General features: G+C 42.8%; 1 protein-coding gene across 1 annotated transcript in view; it reads left to right on the forward strand.

The window, feature by feature from the left end:
- Nucleotides 1-20,672, forward strand: part of CLVS1 (clavesin 1) — a 96,297-nt gene that overhangs the window by 69,818 nt on the left and 5,807 nt on the right. The window contains exons 3-4 of the mRNA XM_026054709.1: nucleotides 8,403-8,513; nucleotides 9,701-9,936. Coding sequence (XP_025910494.1) covers nucleotides 8,403-8,513; nucleotides 9,701-9,936 — 347 coding nt within the window. The remainder of the gene's footprint in view (nucleotides 1-8,402; nucleotides 8,514-9,700; nucleotides 9,937-20,672) is intronic.

Below are 20,672 nucleotides of genomic sequence, written 5' to 3' on the forward strand. Positions count from 1 at the left end.
TTGCTGCAAAGTCAATAGGTCTCCTGGGATGAAAGGCAAGTGCCACAAGACCTTTTTTAATTGCTTTTCTTTGGCTGACTTTAACTAATGCTGTGGGCATTGCTGTGGGATTTGTCCTCACTATGACATTTTGGCCTTCATTGCCCACTTCACTCAGATGCAGGGCTTTTTTTGGCAGAGAACAGATGAAACAGATATAGCAAGTGACAATGTGAAGAAAATTTAGAAGAAGTGTTTTATGCACATGGTGCAGATTCTCCAGCAATACGCCTCAGCAGAACAATGCATATCTAAAGAGATAGACTCCAGAGAGGGTTTTTCTTTCAAAACTCCTACACTGTCTGTTGGACAAGAAATGAGCTGCTGTAGTTTATCCTTTTTATGTCTTGCTTTTTGAATGCACTTGACTCTCTCCTTTCATCAGTCTTCTAAATCCTGGTGGATTTGCCTCTGTGTCATCTTCTCTGTGCTAAATCCTCCACACCCTGTACTTCAAACTACAGCGTCCCATGGATCTATTGCCTTCAGGATGGATGCAAGGCCTTTCTATGGAAACAGAAATAGCCAGGGAGAGAGAGGTTTAAATCAGATCAGCTAGAGAAAATTGCAGATTCTGGCTACAGTCGTTAATAGCACTAATTAATTTTGTTTAGAGCTAACTTTTAACAATTGCTTCCAATTAAAAATAATCCTTAAGTCATTCTTTTTCCAAAAATGCATGTTAAAAACAGAACATTTTTCAGGTTGAGTTTTCCATTGCAACCTTTTTAATCTCAGTGCTCTCTGGGTGTTGTTTTTTTTTTTTTTTCCCCCATGTTTAAGGAAATTAGGGCAGTCTTCCTTAAAGATATTTGAATGTGGACTTTTACTTTCACTGCTGGACATGCTCATTCTTTTTGTGGCCATTTTACTTTGGAAGGTCTTGTAGCAAAAGCTGGCTACAAGCAAAGCACTTCTTCGAGCAATTCGTCTCAGGTCAAGAAGGTTTTGCTGCAGTCAGGTAGGGCAGGGTTTAGGAAAGTAGGGAGAGGAAAGTGAGTGCAATCATAATAACTATAGGATGACAAGAAAAGAAACATTAATATGAAACAGGGCCTCCGTATTTGGCTAGTACTGGGCAGCAGTGTAAGTCCTGTGAGTGTCTTCAGGAAGGAAAACCAGATCTTTTAAACAAGTAATAAATCATTTACAGTTTTCAGTGAAAGATGTTGTCAGGGTAAAGCTAGTGTTGACCTTTGAGCAGCGGTTTGCCAGAGGAACCCTGGGCCAGCCCAATGGCTCACACAGGCACAAGCAGCATTACTTTTACTCCTGGCATCAGGGAAAGGATCAGAGAAACATCACTCCTCTAGGAAACCTGGCGTTTGTGTGGAGCCTTTGCTATTCTGATGGTTTCAAATGCAGAACTGAGGCTGGTCGGTCACAGTCATCCCTTGCCTTAATAGCCTGGGGCGGGGGGCGGGGTTGTGAAATGCTACAGCCTACTTGTGGTTACACACCTCAGGAAGCAGCACATGCATTTATTTAGCAAGCCTCGAGGACAGGGTTTCACTGTACCCAGTGCATTTTACAGTTTCTAATTAAACCCTAGACTACTTTTAGCTTTGACGATCTTCCTACTGCTTTTCCCTTCCCCCACAACTAATTTCAGGCTTTCATGTTCAGTGAGATTCAGGAATAGAAGCAACTCAGCTTGCAGTCACCCTCATTTAAGACAGCTGGATATGAAAGTGTTTCCGAGTCGCAGTTTACACCAAAAATCAGGACAATGTTGGAGAGAATTTAGCCCAGTTTGCTAGAGCTGGCTGCTAAAATTATAGCTAGTTCCTAAACTGACTTTGAAAAACAGCCTCTGGGGAATCTGTGTCCCTTTCCACACTGCCTCCTCTTTCTGTGACCCAAACTGCCTGTCCTTAGCTTGGTGTGTGACATAAATTTATTATTTATGTGGCCTAATCTAGAGCAAGGTGTTATGAATCTGGCAGCACACGTGGCTGCAGCTGGCACCCTACTTGCGCAAATGCATGTGCTACTTCTTACAAATCAGTGTGTCAGAGCATTACCTCCTTACAGCTGTTTCTGAATCACCTTTTGAATTCCTCATTTCTCTGTGTACCTCCTGAACCAAGCCCCTAAATGAACCTGCTGCTCCTTTTGCAATTACTTGACTTGTCTTTCTTCATGAGGGAGCCTCTGTCTGTATCTCAAGTGTTTGAAATACTTTGAGATCAACAGAGGTACATGCCAAGCAAAATCAGCACTGGGCTACAGTGTCAACCTGGAGGAGTCACTGCTTTGGGCAGATTTTCTGTTCTTAAATTATTCTAAGCTGGTTCAGCAAAGGATTGCTTGTAGAGAAGCAGTGAAGAAATCCTCCTTCTGCCCCAAGGTTACAAGTTATTTTGTTAGACCAGATGATATGACAGCATGATTCTGTCAGGACAAATCAAAGTTTACTGAACAAATCTGTGTTCTATAACCTGATTTATTGGTGCCATCTGTCAACACCCATGAACAGATGCTCTGGAGGACCTCATTAATGTGCAATAATGACTGGGAGAAACCCACTGCAAATGACTGAATTTTAAAAGTTATTGAGTGTAGCAGGAGAGATAACAAACATAATGAAAAAATTCTAGGAGAATGCATCCCAGTGTTCATTTTTCAGTTCCGTTTTCCTGACGGCAGTACTTCAGAGCATACTAATCTACATATGTGGGTATGCAGTGTAAAAATAAACCAAACGCTCGTATTTTTCTGATTTTGCTCCAGTCCTTTGCTACGCTATACATCAAAGAAAAGAGAGCATTTTGGTGTGAACAGTTACATTCACAGCTTAGCAAAATTAATGAGTTCTTCCTGATTGCAAGAATTCTTTTTACGGTTGTAGCTTGAGCAGGTCAAGACTGCCATATTTTTAGCACTAATGCCTTTTTTTAAGAAAGGTTTTCCCCCTACTCTGCAGCTATTTCCAAGATCTGTGTACTCTGAGGGCATTCCAAGATAGAAGCAAACGAGTTTGCTACTATTGCCACTGGCAACATTAATTTTGCATCCCCGTCTCTTCAAAAACACAGGGGACCAAAATGAGATAACAGAAGCAAGAGAAACTTGTCCGGATGGGGATCTGAACGTGCCTCATCTCAGAGCAGGCTTGGGAGCAATGTGCCTCATCTCAGAGCAGGCTTGGGAGCAACGGCAGTGCTTGCCATGGGAGCTTGGGGACTGCTTGGGGTGGTGTGGGAACAGCCCAGCCTCCGGTCCCTCCATTCCTGGGTCATGCCGCTGCATCTTGCTGCCTCCTGGCCTCAGGGTTTTCCGAATTAAACATTCATCTCTTAGGAGCTGCTTTAAAATTAGAAACTGAAACTATAGTGGTGGGAGTGACATCTCACCTTCTCTCTTAACACCTATTATAAGATAATCTGCTCTGCCCACGCCAAGGGTGTTAAAATGCCTTCGTTTCAGTGTGCTCAGGGACATGTCTTTAACAGACACAACTTATCCAAAATCTGGCAAAGCCATACAGTCAGAGGACAACAACTTTCAAATTTCAGAGGCCAAATTTGAATCCAGAGATTAAGAGCTGAAAGCCTCCTGCCCTAATTGTACCAATCCGTTAAAATCACCCACTCTCGGAAATTCTCTGTGGAGAAACTATCACTGAACTATTAATAAAATCTTACTAAGCTATTAATACTGTCTGTGGGAGCTTTAATCCACCACAGGGACTGATTATGTAAGCTCGGAGGCATGAAGATGTTGTTTTTATCCTCAGTTTAAATGATCTTTCGGTTTAAACAGTTTTGTTTATGATTGAAATCTTCCAGAATCTAAGGGAAATTATTTTCATTCAAAGGGAATTCTACTTTGATTTGCATTAAACCAGGCAGTATGATCCAGATTAAAGTGCATTTGGATGGCAAGATGTGTATTTGCTTTCCTGACTGCAAAGAGTAGAACTTACGAAAGCATTTTAGAGATGTTGGTGTCCAAAATCCAGATGTCCCAAATCTAGAAATATACTCTAACTAGGTTTTTGAGCTCAGATCATTCCTCTGTTAAGCCAGTTCATTAGATGTGAAAACATTAGCTGTGGTCTCAAGCTAGACTTGTTTCTAATTTTCATATTCCAAAGACTTTTTTATTTTTCTGCTGCACTTCAGTGTGAGGAGATGTACATCTTGAGTGTTGGAAAATCATTTTCATTTTTAGCTTTCAGAATGAAGGAGTTCAGAAAAACAAAACAGTAAAAGGTTTCTGATGCATACTCATGCCAAAAGAAATAGATGTCATGGAGGCAGGATGAAGCAGAAATAGTGAAAAATTGTCTCTCATTCACCTCATAGCTTTTCCTCCCAAGCTATTTAATGGAACRTTATGTATAGGAGATTTCTGAGTCCCAGATTCATTTCAGTTCAGAGAGTTCATAGACCAGGAGGTTTTGGAGGAGAAGGAATCAATGATCTCCGTAATATCTTCTTCTGATCTGCAAGCTTGGAAAAAATTCTACAATCTGAAATGACAGATGTATTGAGACCTGTGGCAGCTTCACTATGGCACTCAAGTGTTCATTTCTGTTTCTTCTTTGGGGATGCTGTGGAGGGGAATCAATGAAAAGAGTAGAAGAAACACATACCAAGTCAAAAAGACAAATCAGGCAAAAGAAAAGGCCCATCTCTAGCATCAGTTTCAGTCAATCAATAGTAACAACCAACACCCTGTGTCTTGACAATTTTGTCTCTCTTTTGGCTACACCATTTAGGAAAGGTGCAACTGCAGCACAGGTAGGTGTTTTCTTTATTTTAGTTTGCTTCAGGTCCCAGTGAAGAAGACCTGGTCCCATTCTGGGGTGAGCTAACCGCCAAAGGAGATATCATGCATCCTTTTGCTGTTTCTCCCCTCCTATTGCTCAGCGGCAAGTTAGCTAGGTTAACACTGGTTTGGAAGTATTTATTCATGCTGCAGTTGCATCTCTGAGTGACATACAAATATGCCCAGTTTGATTTTCAGATAAGATGACAATAGTACTCACAAATAATTAGACCAATCCCCGGCTGCCATAGTTTCCTCACTAGTTCATTTATGCCATTGGAATGAAATGTAAATACATTCTCATGATTGGGTAGAGTTTTAACAAGTAATCAGGTTAAGAAAAGGCTCCATGATCCCAGGGTCCTTTTCACAATAGGCTCCAAAAAATGTACCTCATTATAAAATACACCTTCCCAAGGAATCACAAGACATGAGAAATCAAAAGAGAATTCCTAAAAGCAAAAGCTCTCCAGCAGAAAATCAATTTCAGTTTCTTTCACCTTGCCCCAGGGAAAGCAGCAGATACACTAAGTGGAGTGTGGGAAAGGTCTCATACATCTTACTGGAACTGTGCAACACATACCTCCAGACGAGAGCTTTCCTTTCCAAGGCAACTCTGCTCTAATTAGGGACTTCTGCAAAATTGGCATGTTGGAGTTCCAAACAGTGTCTTGATGATTCCCATATCAAATTTATTTAGTTAAAAAAAAATTATACTTTTGTCCTTGCTCTAATTGACAGCCTTACAAACGCAGGTGGACTGAAGAATGAAAGTCAAACTGAGCTTATTGTGCTTAGTAGGGCAAGGAATAAAAATTAGCAGAAAGCTACACACACAGAGATGTTCTTTGGTTTTTTTTCTGATCATCACACAGCCTTTTCAAGCTTCTTTGTGCATTTTAGGTGTATCTTCAGAATGAAAATAAAGCAGTTGCCTTTAAAAAAAATTGTTACATGAACAGTTATCCTGTAACACTTCATCCACTGATATACCAGACTGAATCTAGTTTATGGACTCAACAATCTATGTTGGATAGACACAAATTTCATTTTATGTATAAAAAAGTAATTACTTTTCCTTAATAAACCCTTTCCAGAGGCAGTCTGCCAATTTAAACCTCTGACTGGTCCTTACGCTTGTCGTCATTCAGTCCATTTTGGGTAAGGTGGTATCATTAAGGCTGGCAAACATATTCTAAGCCAAACAGTTTCACCTTGCAAATGAAGTCTGACTGACATTTCTCTTTGAAGACTGTGATTAATGTCATCTGTATTTTCCAGTGAGAAGGCAAAACAATTCTTCTTTTTCAGGTCTGTGTAAATCTCTGTATCTTCAAGTTATTCCTGTGCTTCCCATTTCTCATGTCTTTCCTGTCTTGCTTCACATACAGACTGTATCTCCTACACTGACATATACTGTTACAGTGCAAAAAATGAACCAAAATGCAAAAAGTTCCAGAACTTCAACCCTAGACCTACAGCTTGTGGGATGGCACCTGCTTAGACAAATATGGAGAATAAAGTGGCTGAAACATTCTGATATCTCCTAATTATTTTTTTTCTGTTATTTGTTTTTGGCTTTCTGTTTTTTTTTTTTTTCCTGCTGTTTCCTGAAAAGCTTCAAATCTTTAATTTTCATTCCCATGTGGGAGGAAAGCAGCTGCTCATATATATGAATTTCCCATGAAATGGGCATTCTTGGCTCTGGTCTGGTCTAAAACCCAGTTTTAGGTCATCACAGGGTAGGAAGTCACTTTTGGCTTTGTCTCACATTTTTTATTGTCAATGATTTTTCTAGGTGAACTTAGAATAAAGGCCAGATTCTTAGCTGGTGTTTCTCATGACAGTTCTGTTGAAGCCACTGCAACTACAGTAATTTATATCAGCCAAAGCCATGTCCCTAAATTCTGACTAATATCCCAGTAACAATGAAAATAATCATCTTTCTTTAGAGTGAATGAGCAATAACACAACTTAACAGAGCATGTGTCTTCCTTAAAAGGCCCAGTTTATAGTTTTCTGGAATATAAAATGGGACCACCTGTTATATTATCCAGCCTGGCCTCCTGCATACTGACTTAGCAGCCACAGTTTTGCAACAGAGAATCAAAGAATGATATTTGTAATGACTTCAGTTAAGTTGACATGTTACAGGTATAAATGCCTTACACAACTCTTGCTAGAGTCAAAGGTATCACTTAATGCCTGTGGCCCCTCACAAACACTGAGTGTATTTTGAGATGACCACTGTGGTAATGCATGGCCTGTGCTATAAAGGAGTGTAAAGGGCCCTGCCAATCTCACTTCGGTGAGGATGGTCGTCAGAGGCGGTCTAACACAAACACGGTGCTAAATCTGGGGAATAATTTGACCTTGAAGCTGTGCAGAAGCTATACCAGGCTGGCGGGTAAGGGGATTTTGCATATCACCTCACAAATCCACCCCATATCCTCACCAGCCATGCTCAATCTCTGATTCTTCAGAGGAMAGCAAAAGAAAGCCCTGTAATACACTACGCTAATTTTGTGGGGGGAATGAATGCTGCCTGAGTCCTGAAGCCAAAGCTCTGAAGGAAGAGATCTGATTATAATCTTTCTTTAAATGGTGAGTGACAAGGGTTATCAGCACTCGGAGGCTGATGCAGGCTCGGTCAGGATCACCCTTCGTCAGGGAGAGGCAGGCAATTCTCCTCTCTCTGGATGTGTATTTGCACAGGGGAACAGTGGCCATCCCACTATTTATGCAAGTGAGAAGATGCTAGGCTCAGCCCTGACTGTCTGACATTTGTTAGATGAGAGTGTAGGTACAAAATGCCCGTCACAATATACAGTAACCTTTAAAACATGCCAGCAACCTCCTCTTTTATTAACTGTGCCACGCTGCCTGAGCGGCGTAGGATGCTTTTGCATACACCTCCCCAGGACGACGCTACCTGAATGTTAATGCAGGGGGTGTTTGTACAAAACCTCGTAGCAAGCTCTGCCAGTTTCCATGGTGCCGTCATGGTGCTCTCTCGCAACACCTTCACTTATCAGCATTTCCCACCCATCCTCCTCCCCATAATATGCTGCTCGCTCACCCTGAAAGGTCAGCCATTGTAATGATGATTTTAGCAGGAGGGAGGCAGGGAGGCAGAAGGGTGAAAAGGTGAGCGGTGTGTAGCAACGTTCGTGGGAACTGGGGACTTTTGTTATGCAACACAATGAGAAATTAGAAAGCTTCCCCTCAAGGGAGCCGTGTTCATCAGCCCTGTCTCACTTCCCATCTTGGCAAAGTCAGATGCCCTGATGGAGTTAAAAAATGTTCAGGCAGAGTGTCTGGAGAATCTACTTTAAATCATCAGCAATTGATGTGCTAGTGCATGGAGGGGAGAAGGGACTGTGTCTTCTAACAGAAAAAAAGCGATGCAAGCATTTCTTGGCTTCTTCCTCTTTCTATCTCCCTCCTGCCCCCTCCCAGCCAAGCCCAGTCCTCATTAGCTGTTGCAGATGGTAAGAGGCAGACTTCTTCCCCTGACTTTCATCCTATTGACTGCCTGACTAAAACACTGCATCTATTAACTGGCTTCCATTTCTTTCTTCCTGTAGGACAGCTTTCCTGCTCGTTTTGGAGGAGTCCATTTTGTCAACCAGCCCTGGTACATTCATGCCTTGTACACACTAATCAAACCATTCCTCAAAGACAAGACAAGAAAAAGGGTAATTAGAGGGGTGGGGTGGGTGTGGGGGGTAGGATGCTAAGATCCGGAATGACTGAATACTGCCTACTTTCTTTGCTTTCTTCTTTTTCTCTCTGATGTTTTTCAAGTGGCTTCTGAGAATTGCAGCTATGACTAAAACTTTAGTTAGAATTTGCAATGGTCTGTTGACTCAATAACTCGGCAGAGGTGGGTTATTTTCAGAATGTGAGCCAGGCACAGGAGAACTGCAATCACCAACAGAAGATCCATTTAATGGGAAATGCTCATGGGTAGAGAAAATTGGCACACTGGAGGCATTACCAAGCATGGCTGAAGTCACCAGCAGAGGGTGAAACTTCTGTTCAATGGAAACTGTTTTAGTGGGAGTGAAATTTCCTTTTTTGCTTCTTCAGCAAGTTGACTTTGACCACATAGTGCTAACTCACTGGTTTCCACAAGAATGTCCATGCCTTGAGCCCCTTTGCTCACACTGCAGAAGAAGTAGGCCTTCCCCACCAAAAAGCATGTGACTTGTTGTCCTGCAGTCTTCTTATCTATTTGTACTCTCAAGTCTATGAAACAAACACAAGATTATTTCTCAGAAGGCCCCAGAACCTGCACTGGGGTATGTCTGATGAAAATCATGCAGGCTAAGGACAGTACCAGTCTGAGAGCAAAGAGGGATTAGAGAGACAGATGACAACCGAAGCAGTGTGAAGTGGTTCAGCAGAATGGCACACCACTGGGAAGTGTCAGTCACTGGGTGCCGAGCTGGGCTACATTCTCAGAAGCTGAGAACATATTCTTCTCATTTTCTTTCTGTAGGCTCCACTACCTCCCTTTTCTTCTTGCCACTCTTTGTACAAGTCTCTATCCTCTTACAGTAGTGATAATCGGTTATTATCCCTGACTTCCACATTCCCTGATCTGGTACTTAAGAAAGTGAGTGTCATGCACCAAAAGTAAGTGAATCAGGAATTTAAGAAGTGTTTAGAGTGCCAGCCTAATTCTTCACCTATACACACCAAAGCTAATCCTTCTCCTCTCCCCTGCCTGAACACACGCTAAGTGCTTTTGAATTTCCCACCTGAAACTGCAGTTTCAATTAATGACACTGCACACATCATTAGCGTCATTATTATCGTACTTACTGAAGTAAGGAACTGATGATGACTTTGAACTCTCTTTTTATTATTTTTTTTAAAGATCTTCCTCCATGGTAACAATCTAAACAGCCTTCACCAGCTAATACACCCTGAATGCCTGCCCTCTGAATTTGGGGGGACGCTTCCTCCTTATGACATGGGGACGTGGGCTCGAACATTACTTGGACCCGACTACAGTGATGAGAATGAATACACTCACACCTCCTACAATGCAATGCATGTGAAGCACGCGTCCTCCAACCTGGAGCAGGAGGCCTCACCCAAGCCCATGAAAAGGTGAGTTCTGCTTTTGAAATCATCTCTCGTTTGGCGTTGCTGACAGGTTTGGAATAAATCTAACAGGAAGGGCTCATCTGGCTCTGAAAGAAGCAGTAGCTAATTTGGCAAACACTGCTAGTAAGGAGTGCTTCAACCCGAACTGCCATCACAATGTGGCAGGAGAAAGGAAGGCCTCTCTGAGGAGCCCTAATTACTTGTCTGATTACTGATGACTGTGAACAAAAACAAGGGAAATTAATGAGCCCCCGCACAGAGTATTACATAAAGTATATCACAGTGAAATGCTCTTCTGTATGACATAGAGTGGTGCAGCATCACTTCAGTCCTGTTTTCTATTAGCTGCTCTTGCTTTGGTGCCTGCTGACCCCAGTTGTTAACGATGATGGTTTTACCATGTGAATGGCTGTGAATCCAGCTTTTGTACGACGAACACCACTGCCCTCTAAAGGAGAAATGGATTAGTCTCATTCAGGTACTTCTGCAGCCACTTTCTCCCTCTTTCTTCCTGCGAGCCCAGTAAAGCTACTCTTGCAAGCAAGATCTCTGGTTTAGTGATTGTGCATTCTGCTCTGAATGCTTAAAATTACAGCTCTTGTATGGCTCTATACAACCCTCAGTAATTTGCACTAATTGTGGGGAAGGGAATGAGGAGGGGATGACATCCAATGCAGATTTCTGAGGTTTGTGGCTTTCTGCGAGGCACAGCAGGGCCAACGCCAGCTGACAGCAGAGCCAGTGGGAAAGCCAAGGAGCGATGGCCAGGCCGGCTGCCCTGCACTAACCCAGCACCTTTGCGAGCCTCACCCTCCGCGCTGCACTCCGCCAAACTGCTTTCCGTGCAGAGCGCAGCTATGCCTCGGCTTGCTGCCGCCACTTGAGGACCGCAGCGCTCGGAGACACGGTGTCACTTGGTGTGACAGAGAGTCGCCGTCACTTTGTCACAGCAAAATCAAACCTGACAAGACAGATGAGCCGTAATGTCATGCAATTAATTGTAAGAGTCTTTCATCTTCCGAGGAAGAAGGAAGACGTTCCTGCGTTGCAGTTCCCTCCCAGGTTAGCGCAACTCCGTGCTGTTTCAGCTGCAAAGGAAAGTCTCATGCTGAAAACACTCGCACTCACAACCAACATTAGGGCCATGAGACTGTGGGTGTATGATCCTACCAGGAACATGGCCTTAGCATGAAGAGAGGTGGCTGTCTGCATATTCAGCAGTTCTCACCACTGACTCCCAGCCAGGACTGGGGGCCAGGATGGGTTTACAAAGTTTGTCCCGAAGAAGCACTCCAAAGAATTGGCTTTAAAAGAACTTTTTTGACAATATTAGCAAGGAGCACATTGAATGATTTTAGCTTTAGGATGTAAACTAAATATTTCTTTGTTGCAAAGATACAGAGAGTGTACAATTTATACAGCTTCATAGAAAGAAATCTACATCTTTTTTAGTTCTGAAGTGTTAAGAGCTGTTCACAGGTTAGTGGTAAATCTTAGCAGAGGATCAGGTCTTCAGCTGCAAAGAAGTGAGGTCTCATTGTGCCTTCAGGGGAGAACCTCCGCTTGAAAATGAGTTCAGTGCCAGAAAACCCTGCCTCAAGGCAAAGTCTTCTTTTGTAATCTGTTCACTAATATAAAAGTGCATTAATGCCAATATGGCAAATGGACAAATCTAATTTGTCATGTTGCCTCTGGCAGACCAGATCTAACTTTTAGCCTAATTTTGTTACTCGGCTGTTAAGTGAACCATCTGATCTTCTACCCTGTGGTCATTTCTAGCTGTTAGAGGTGAAAAGTTCACTGCTTCTACAGATTTTCACCTATGAGTATCTCCTTTAATTCTTCCTCCTCTGAAATTACTTTTCAACCTAACCTAACTAAGGTAAAAGACTACACTTAGGAAGCATAATTACATGCTTTATGTAGGTCTAAGGCCTATTAAAAGGTCTACAGATTTCTACCAATATTAACTTTCTTAATATACACTTTCTACCGGTTCTTTAGGTTTATACAGCATCTGAGAGCCTCAGGCCATGACTGGGGTTCCCTGATACTCCTGGGAGGTTCATGCTAGGCATAGGCAATCTCCTAGCATTAGTCTTCATCTTAAATATAATTCGTTTTTAAYAGTCCTAGCAGTTTTGCCTTTGTTAAAGCAATTTTGCCCTTCCATTAAAAATTTTTCCCCTCCTCCTCCACACACATCATGAAAACTTTTAAAATCATAGGCAAACAAGAAATGATTCTATGCTGAGACGTTGCTTTTAACCAAAAATGTGGCTGCCCCTTTCCTTAGCCCATATATTCCTCTGAAAGGGAGAAGTAATGAAGATTGAGCCTTCTCAGGTTTCTGTATTTGAAGGACGAAAAGCCTTGCTGAACAATTACGGGTCTTTTCCTGTTGAACTTCTATCGCTGCAGAGGTTTCCTCTGAGTAACCTCTCCAAAGAGCCAGGTAATGGCTGCACGAGACGACAGCGTTTCTCCAAGGTGGATTTACCCAGGGGTGGTAAATCCAGCTTTATCCCCCTGGAGCAAGGCCTGGGGTGTTTTCTTAGTGCTGGAGCCTCAGTACTTCAAGAAGAGCCTGCAGTTTTGCTCTGTGAACACAGAGAAATGAGTCTGTGAAATCTAGTCCAAATCATAGCAAATTGGAAACAGAGAGTAGTTAACTGTGGTACCTGGTGATATATATGGGCAAAATTGGGAGAGGAAGCTGTAGAGTGCACCCTACACCCAGAGAAAGAGGCTCACCCTGAGCACAAACTGCTTACTCCAAATGCAATGATGATGTCAAAATTAAGCCATTTTCTGTGGCAATTTTAGTATCAGAGATACTGAGCAATCAATATAAGGATTACAGATCCAGAGGAAAAACACCAGGAAATGGAATCAGAAAACAACTGACCAAAATAATTTTGTAGCCACTTAATTTATATTCAAAAGTGAATGAAATGTTCATAGAAGAAAAAAAGGAGGAGGGCATTTTCTAGTTCTGAGTGATACCAACCTCAAGTTATTACCTGAAAACTAAGTCTATCAAAATGTAGACCAAGAGAAAATACTGCACCAAGGTGGCAGGGAATGGAAGTGAAACAGGTGCATGTTTGTGCTTCAGCTTCAGGACTGAAAGCAGTGTATTGGCTCACATAGCCAGGGAAGACGTGTATAAATCGAAACAAGTTCAGGTGAGAGCTGCGAGCAGGGTCAGGAGAATGGATAGCATATTTTTACAGCAAGAAATTGTACAAGAGAGTGGTTTGTTAAGCCTCACAGAGCAAAGGCTGAAATGGATATGATTGCTCTCTATAAATACAGGAGGGAATAAAATCTGGGGTGAATGAAGAGCTATTTAAGCAAATGGACAACATAGGTATGAGAACAAATGGGAGTAAACTCACCAAAGTATACTTAGGCTGGAAATTAGCAGAGTTTTGCTAGCAATCAGAGGAGTGAGTTACTGAAACAGCTTTTCAGTATGACAAACTAACTGAAACATGAGTTAAAGGTTTTATATGAGGTGGTTACCAGAGGTCACAGGAGACCAGACTTGGCCCTCAGAGTCTCATTAAGTTCCAATTTCTGCAGCTCTTAACAGCAATGAGACTAGAATGCTATTTTCTTCCCAACCACAGGCAAGGCTGTTTTTTCTCTGTGACTTGAAATTGCACAAGATTTGTTCTTGAACAAGACTCCTTGTTTACTTCAGAGAACAGAGTCTTTGTCAAGGGGGAAAGCATTGAAAATCCTCTTAGAAAAAAACTACCACTGACTCTAGCTTGTAACATGATCTTGAAAATCTTGAGATTTGAAAAATTTCTGAAATATGGAAATATCTTTAATCAAGGCCGTTTGCAATTCTCTTTTGACCCACCAGTGGCCACATGAAACCCCATGGGGAAAAAATCAAAGCAGTGGAAACTGCACTCCCATCTGCAGAAATTATCTTACACCCTGGGAAAAAATCCCAGAATCCTACTACTGTATGAGCAGATGGAAAACAAAGCAAAACAGCTGATGACTCCAGATAATGAGCCTTAATGGTCAAGAAAAAAAAGCAACAATAACAAAATCTATTCAGAATATATCTGTTTATTAAGATTCAGCTCAGTGAAGTTTGAAATGGGCAAGGTGATAAACATGCAAACTAGCATTAATACAGTAAAAGCACAGTCAGTTCAAACCGAAAACGTGGTCACATTGGTTTTATAATCATTAAAGCAGCAAAGGCAATAGCCACTGTTATGTCTCTGAGGAGAGACTTACCCTGTTGTGGGCCATCTCTTCTGAATAGTCTGCATCCACGCAGGGAGCTTCTCACTTGCTAGCTTTGGGATTTGAAAGCTGTGTAAATGGTGTGAAAATTCAGAGCACAGAGACAAAAAAAAATCACCTCTGGTAGCTGTGGCCAAACTTTCTGGGAGCCCTGACGGTCTGAAGGGGCCTTGAGTTGGTTTAATCAACAGAGAGCTAACACAAAAAGCAAAGCATTTGTCTGAGGCGTTCATGCTGGCTTTTGTTGATGAGCTGCTGTTTTTTGTAACAGCTGGAGGTTTTATCTGGGTATGCGATGTAATGGATAGTTATAGCAAACAGTTAAGCCTAGCAGTTGAAGAGTTGGAGCCTGCTCTCATCAAATCACTGCTCCAATAGGGCATGGCCTTTTGGGCAGCCACAGTGTGAAAAGTGTGCCTTTGGGCACCAAAGCGCAGTGAGTGAGCATCCCCAATTGGAAAGACTGATTTAGTGACCGGGGAAGATGTTAAGGAGCTCAGTTCTTTGAAGAGTTTCCCTTTTCCCAAGCGTCACCCAGCTCTGACATTTGGGTCCAGTGGCAGCAAGAAACTTGCAGCAGCATGTTACTTCCCTGTGACTCTCTTTTCTTTACAAGCCCTGCTTTTCTGCAGCTGCATCTGAATAGCCTCTTCATCTCTGAACTTCATCTTTGGTCCAAGTGACCAAGACTCTTCTCTGCCTTTGCTTGTTCCCAGTTCTAGTAACCAAGCACAGTCTGAGCTGACTGTGCTGTCTCTGCTCTCCCACATATCAAAGCAGTGCTCTCTTGCAACCAGTGCAAACAGGTCTGGAAACCTAGTGCAATTTGCAATTTCCCTGCAGGGAAAGAAAATTTTATGTAACAGCTACATATATATTCCTGGCCAAACAACCAGTGTTGTTTAATCAAATCTATTTAATCAAAGTTTAATTAAACATAATTTTAATCAAAGTTGGAATTAAAATTATTCTTAGAAAAATATGGATTGCAGGAACATTCTTATCCCCAAGTCATGCTCCTTAGAGATGCAGGAAAATCAGAGTTAGGGTGAAACCTTTAGAGTAGAACCAAGCACACTAACTGTGAAAATGTGCAATTTATGCATCAAGACACCATCAGCTTTTCCTTCCATGAAGCAGAAACTTAAGCCCCTAAAGATACAGTGACCTGCCTAGTGGATCATCAGAAGCCCCCTTATTAGGCATTTGGCCTGCTTAACCATTTTGAAAATACAGCTAAAAAACTGTTGGAAGGTTTAACCTGATGTTGTTGAGACCAGAGCATGCAGATTTTTATGTCCCTAGTTTAGAGTGAAATGACTTTAAAATACATATTAGGTTTGCCACTATTACTTCCTGATGTGTGGATTTTCAAAAGGACTGATTTTCAGATGAACTTTTTGCTAATTGTTGTTTTTCAGAAACAAGATCCTGCTCTCAGAAAGAGGGTGCCACAGCTGGTACACACAAATGCCAGTTGGAACATTTTCAGACTCAAAAGGGACCATTTGTGGGTGTGACTTATGAAAGGCTTTTATTTATTCAGACTGGTTCCTCCATATGCCCAGCTGGGCTGTGCAAGGCAGACCTTTCTAGTTGTTATCCTTGGTGTGACCTTAACATTCTGTCGCCATATGTTTCTGCTTTTATGGGTCATGTTTTACGCTGGTTCACAGTCAGCACCAATTTACTGCAGAAGTAGTAAAATGCCAGAAAATAAAAATCAGTATGAAAACGTGTGAAAACTTCTCACTGCCCATGGACACCACCTGGATTGCTCTCCTCATAGCTGGGATGGTCTATTCCACTTCTCCTGGAGGAGAAGTGAAATATTGCATGCAGGCATTCAGGTAAAGTAGCTCTACTTGTAACATGTAAGACATAAGATGCAAGAATTATATTCATTATTATATTATGAATTAGTTCAAATGACAGAGAATTTCTTAATGACTCTGTGAAAATGCTTTCCCCATATGCAGATTATGAATGAGACGGGTCTTAATAGTAAAGCAGGTGTCCCGGGGACATGCATTTCATGGTAATGTCTGCACTGTGTAGGAACATATATTATTAGCTGTGGAACAGTTTTACAGCTTTAGACTGGAATTCTGCTAATGCATCAGAAAGAAATGAAAAGGATTTGCCACATTAGCTGGTCTCTAGGAAGCTGCATGAGAACTCTCTGATGAACCAGAAGTGAGAGAAGTCAGGAAGGAGTTCAGAGCTGCGACTAAACCAAGCACAGAAGAGATGAGTAGTTTGGTGCTGGGAATCCCCTGGGACAGGGCAGGAAACCCATCACTCTCTGAGGGTGTTGATAACATGGTTTTCATCTGTTTCCTGCACCAGTGATCAGGGCAGTACGAAGGTGCACATACGCAGGCAGTAGACTAGAGGTGGGAATGGCAGAACTGGTTCTGTTCAGGCTGCCTAAAACGTTGCGTTGTAAATTATGCCTTTAGTTGGCTATAAATTCACCAGAAGTGTAGTAGTTTAGACTAGAGCCATGACACTTAATAAAACAAACGGCTTTTGCAAAGCATGTCTTTTGCTGCCCTGTGAAAATCCACCTAAATCTGTCCATGTTACAAGTGTTTGAAAAGGCCATTCACACATGTTCTCTAGAAACATATTTAATTTTAGCATTTAATGTCCCCAGAGATTCCCTCACACTTAAGCTTGGTCTCCCAGAATAAGTTTTTTCAGTTCTGCTTCACGGATCAATGACCATGATGTCCATCTCCTGCCTAGGCCATGAGGTGCAGAGGACTTTTTTATAACTATACCTTTTACTTGTAACCACAACTTTACCCTTCTCCAGACAAGCCTGTGGCAAGACATGGGACCTGGGAACAGGAAGACTGACCCCCTTGGCTCTCAGGGCTGCATCCTCCCTGTTGTTGGCATGCTGAACTGAGGAAACTAAAGTTCAGTGAAGAATCGCCTAGGATACTGGGAAGGGGGTTCACTGGGATGGGAGCAATAAGGCAGACTGAAAGATGGGGTAGGAGTAAAAGACTAGAAGCAGCTGGTCTAGGAAGCACACTTGGTGGACGAAGAAATGGGGATAGTAAAGGGAGGTTTGCCGGAAACCAGGAATGATATTTTGGTTAAGCCTGTTGGATGCGTCCCTGGGGATCCTGTTCTCCCCCTGTGCTCAAGCTCCTGCATAGGCCAGGCAAGTCACTTAAACACAACTTCTTCCAGATGGTGAGACTGCGTGTTGCTTATTTTCAGTCTGCCAAGCTATAGACTCTGGGGTCTAATTTCCAGAAATGCTCAGCACTCACCTGCAACTGAAATCAATGGGATATGTGCTTTGAACACACAAACATATATATTATGTATATATATGTATATATTATATATAAATGCTGAGCTCTCTGCAAAATCAGACCCTAGGAACTAGGAATTGGGTACCTTGCATTGGAGGAATATTTGGACCTTAATCTCTCAGAGTCTCAGCTTTCCACATGCAAAATGGAAATAAAAAATCCTTGCAGTAATGCTATGGAGGTAAATGAATTAGTATTTAAGAGGCACACAAGTACTGTGTTGATGAACTCCACAGAAAAGCTCAGGAGGGAATTAACAAAGGCTATCCTCAGAGCAGGGTTTGAATAATATGCAGCAAATGTGTCACAGAGCCACACACTGAACCGCTAAGAGAAAGTAAAATAAATAGCCACTTATTAACTCAGCACTGTCTACCCTGAGCACTGAGAGAGGCAAGAGTCCTTTGAGAAAAAATAGTACGTGCTCCTGGAACTGGGTCGTAATGCAAAGGTCATAACGCCCCCACACATGGGGGCTGAGTGAATGCTACTCTAACAACCTACATTTCAGCTTTTCCTGCTCTTTCAGTGCTTGACTTTCCAACCTAAATAGTACATCTGCAGGGTTGCTTTCCTTTTGCGGTGCTGTTCCCACTAAGAAAAGGAAACTTGTGATGTAGGACCTGGGAGCAGGAAGACTGACCCCCTTGGCTCTCAGGGCTACATTCTCCCTGCTCTTGGCATGCCATGTTGAGGAGACTAAGATTCAGGGAAGAACCGTCTGGGATACTGGGAACTGGGGTCACAGGGATGGGAGCAGACAAGGCAGACTGATAGATGAGGCAGTAGTAAAGGACTGGAGTGACTGAGCAAAGGGACTGGAAGCAGCTGGGCTAGAAAGTACACTTGGTGGACAAAAAAATGGGGATGAGTAGAAGTGGGAATGGTGATGAGAATTGTCTGTGTCCATGTGTGTGAGCACTATTCATAAAGTGGGAGAAGCAAATTGTCTTCAGTATTTGGCCTGAATTTCCTTTACTTGGATATCATGCTCTGGGTATTTTTTAGCAGCTGTTCCTGAATCTGCTGTGAATTGGTGCTGACTGCTGTTGCTTTGTTGTCTTTATTCAGCCTCATGATAGGCCTACCTTTTGATGCATGACATATTGCACCCCAGGGGCCTAAGGGTCTTCCAGGAGCTCCTGACTGAAGCAGGTGTGCTGATTTCCTTTATGTGAAAAAGAGAGTGTGGAGGAGGCAGTCTACAGGAAAAGGAAATGGAGAGAATAAGCACCCACCCACACTTTTCTCTACCATGGACTTAGGATGTGACCAAGGCAAGACCTTGACACAGGAACTCTAAAGCACTTGGGAGCAGGGTCTTTCAGGCACATCTGTACTGATAAATGAAAAAAACCAAGGGAGTGAACCTTTATTCCAAGATCAGTGGCACAGACCGATTCTTGTCTGTGTTGCTCAGGCAGCACCTCTACGGGAGGAGTCTGCATTTGCACTGCATAGCACCTGGATCTTTTTCTCCTCTGAGCCTCAGTGGCTGTAAGACACAAGACTGTATGTCTTATGCCAAATGATTGAGCACTTTTGTGCATTTCTCCGCTTCAACACATCTGCAGTGAGCTGAGAGCTGTGTCATAACCCACCAGAGAATTGTTTTTATAGCAAACACCAAAGGATATATACTGCATTCCCTGCGGTGTGGGATAGAGGACTGGAGTGTGTGTGGGGGGTGACTCTTAAGGATGCACAGCCAGCTGGGACAGGGTTAGAGCCAAATGTGGTGTAGTGTCATTCATACTGGTTTTTGGGTGCAGGCCCTGCAGTGAAATGCCCATTGACCTGTTCCTAGGGTTTGCTATGGGGAGAAGTAGCTGGAGCTCGCTGTCAGGAGAGAGCAGGGAGTGAACTAGCAGGTAAGCAGTCTGGAGGATGAGGCATCTTGTGCTGGGGTACACTCTCTGGCACTCGCCTCTTTAGCGGTGTAGAACATACTCATAGTTACCTCTTCATGCATGCAGCTAAGCATAGTTTTGCAGCCATCACCACCCCCAGTTTTGACATGCTGAGGTACTACTCAAAGACCTCTCCCTACGTGTGCACCCCTAGGTGTCCTAACCACTGTGGAGAAAGATGGTCACGGCTGTCACATCGGCTAAAAAAACAGATCCTGTTTGGGAAGCGCAGCAGCTTGTCACCATCACTGTTGTCCTGTAGGACAAAGCACTGGATTGGGAGTTATGAGGCCTGTGTTTTAGTCCTGTGTCATCCCCTGTGTAGGTGGATCACTTAACCGGCTCAGCTCTACACCCCTAGAGGCTGAGGCTAGTTCATCTCTTTGAAATGCTGTGGTTGGTGTATCAAAGTCGTCCCTGTCAGCAGGTCTCCATGGCACAATGCTGCACTGTTAATGCAGAGCTATGAGCCAGCACAAGTGGAGAAGCTGCAGGGTTGAATTAGCAAGAGATTTCAGCAGGGCTTATTAGCCTGGGCAGAGAGCCACACTTCATGGCTTCTGCACTGAAGTTGATGCCCTATTGAGCAGAGCTTGCCTGCATCTGTCTGCACCACCTGTGGGAACATACCAATCTTTCAAAATGTATTACCCATGCATTTCATTTTCAAGTGTTTTCATTGCTAAAAGAGTATCTTTTATCACAAAGACTTCAAGTCTGTGCATGTTCACTGATTCTGTAATTGCAGGGTGTGAGAGGTACTTTTTTCTCCCACCTGATAAGCACATGCTCTTGAGGTGTGTTGCACTGCACACTCTTGGATGCTGCACCCTATCATGCAGTCTGATGGAGGGGGAGAAAGAAGTGTCCCTCAGACTTTGTTAATAAAAAAATTCATGGGTTTGATTTAAAAAAAATGTTTTCTCTACTTATTATGCTCTGTAAAAGGGGTGAATGATTGGAAGATGAACAGCCCTGAGGTGCTGGTGAAAAGGGAAGGGAATTAGAGGGAAATGAGCAGATGGGAGGTGAGAGGTAGATGAACGGAATCACACAATGTGATCTGATTGATTGGTTACAGTGTGTCACTTTGAGAGGCTTGAAGCCTCTTGCACTTGGAAAGAAAATGCTACCCTTCTCTTTCCTGCACAAAACTGTTCAAATGAAGTCCAGCACATATGTAATATATCTTTGCTCCTGTGAGCTACAGCACATCAGC

This window comes from Apteryx rowi, unplaced genomic scaffold, assembly GCF_003343035.1.
Source record: "Apteryx rowi isolate R43461 unplaced genomic scaffold, aptRow1 scaffold_96, whole genome shotgun sequence".
NCBI lineage: Eukaryota > Metazoa > Chordata > Aves > Apterygiformes > Apterygidae > Apteryx > Apteryx rowi.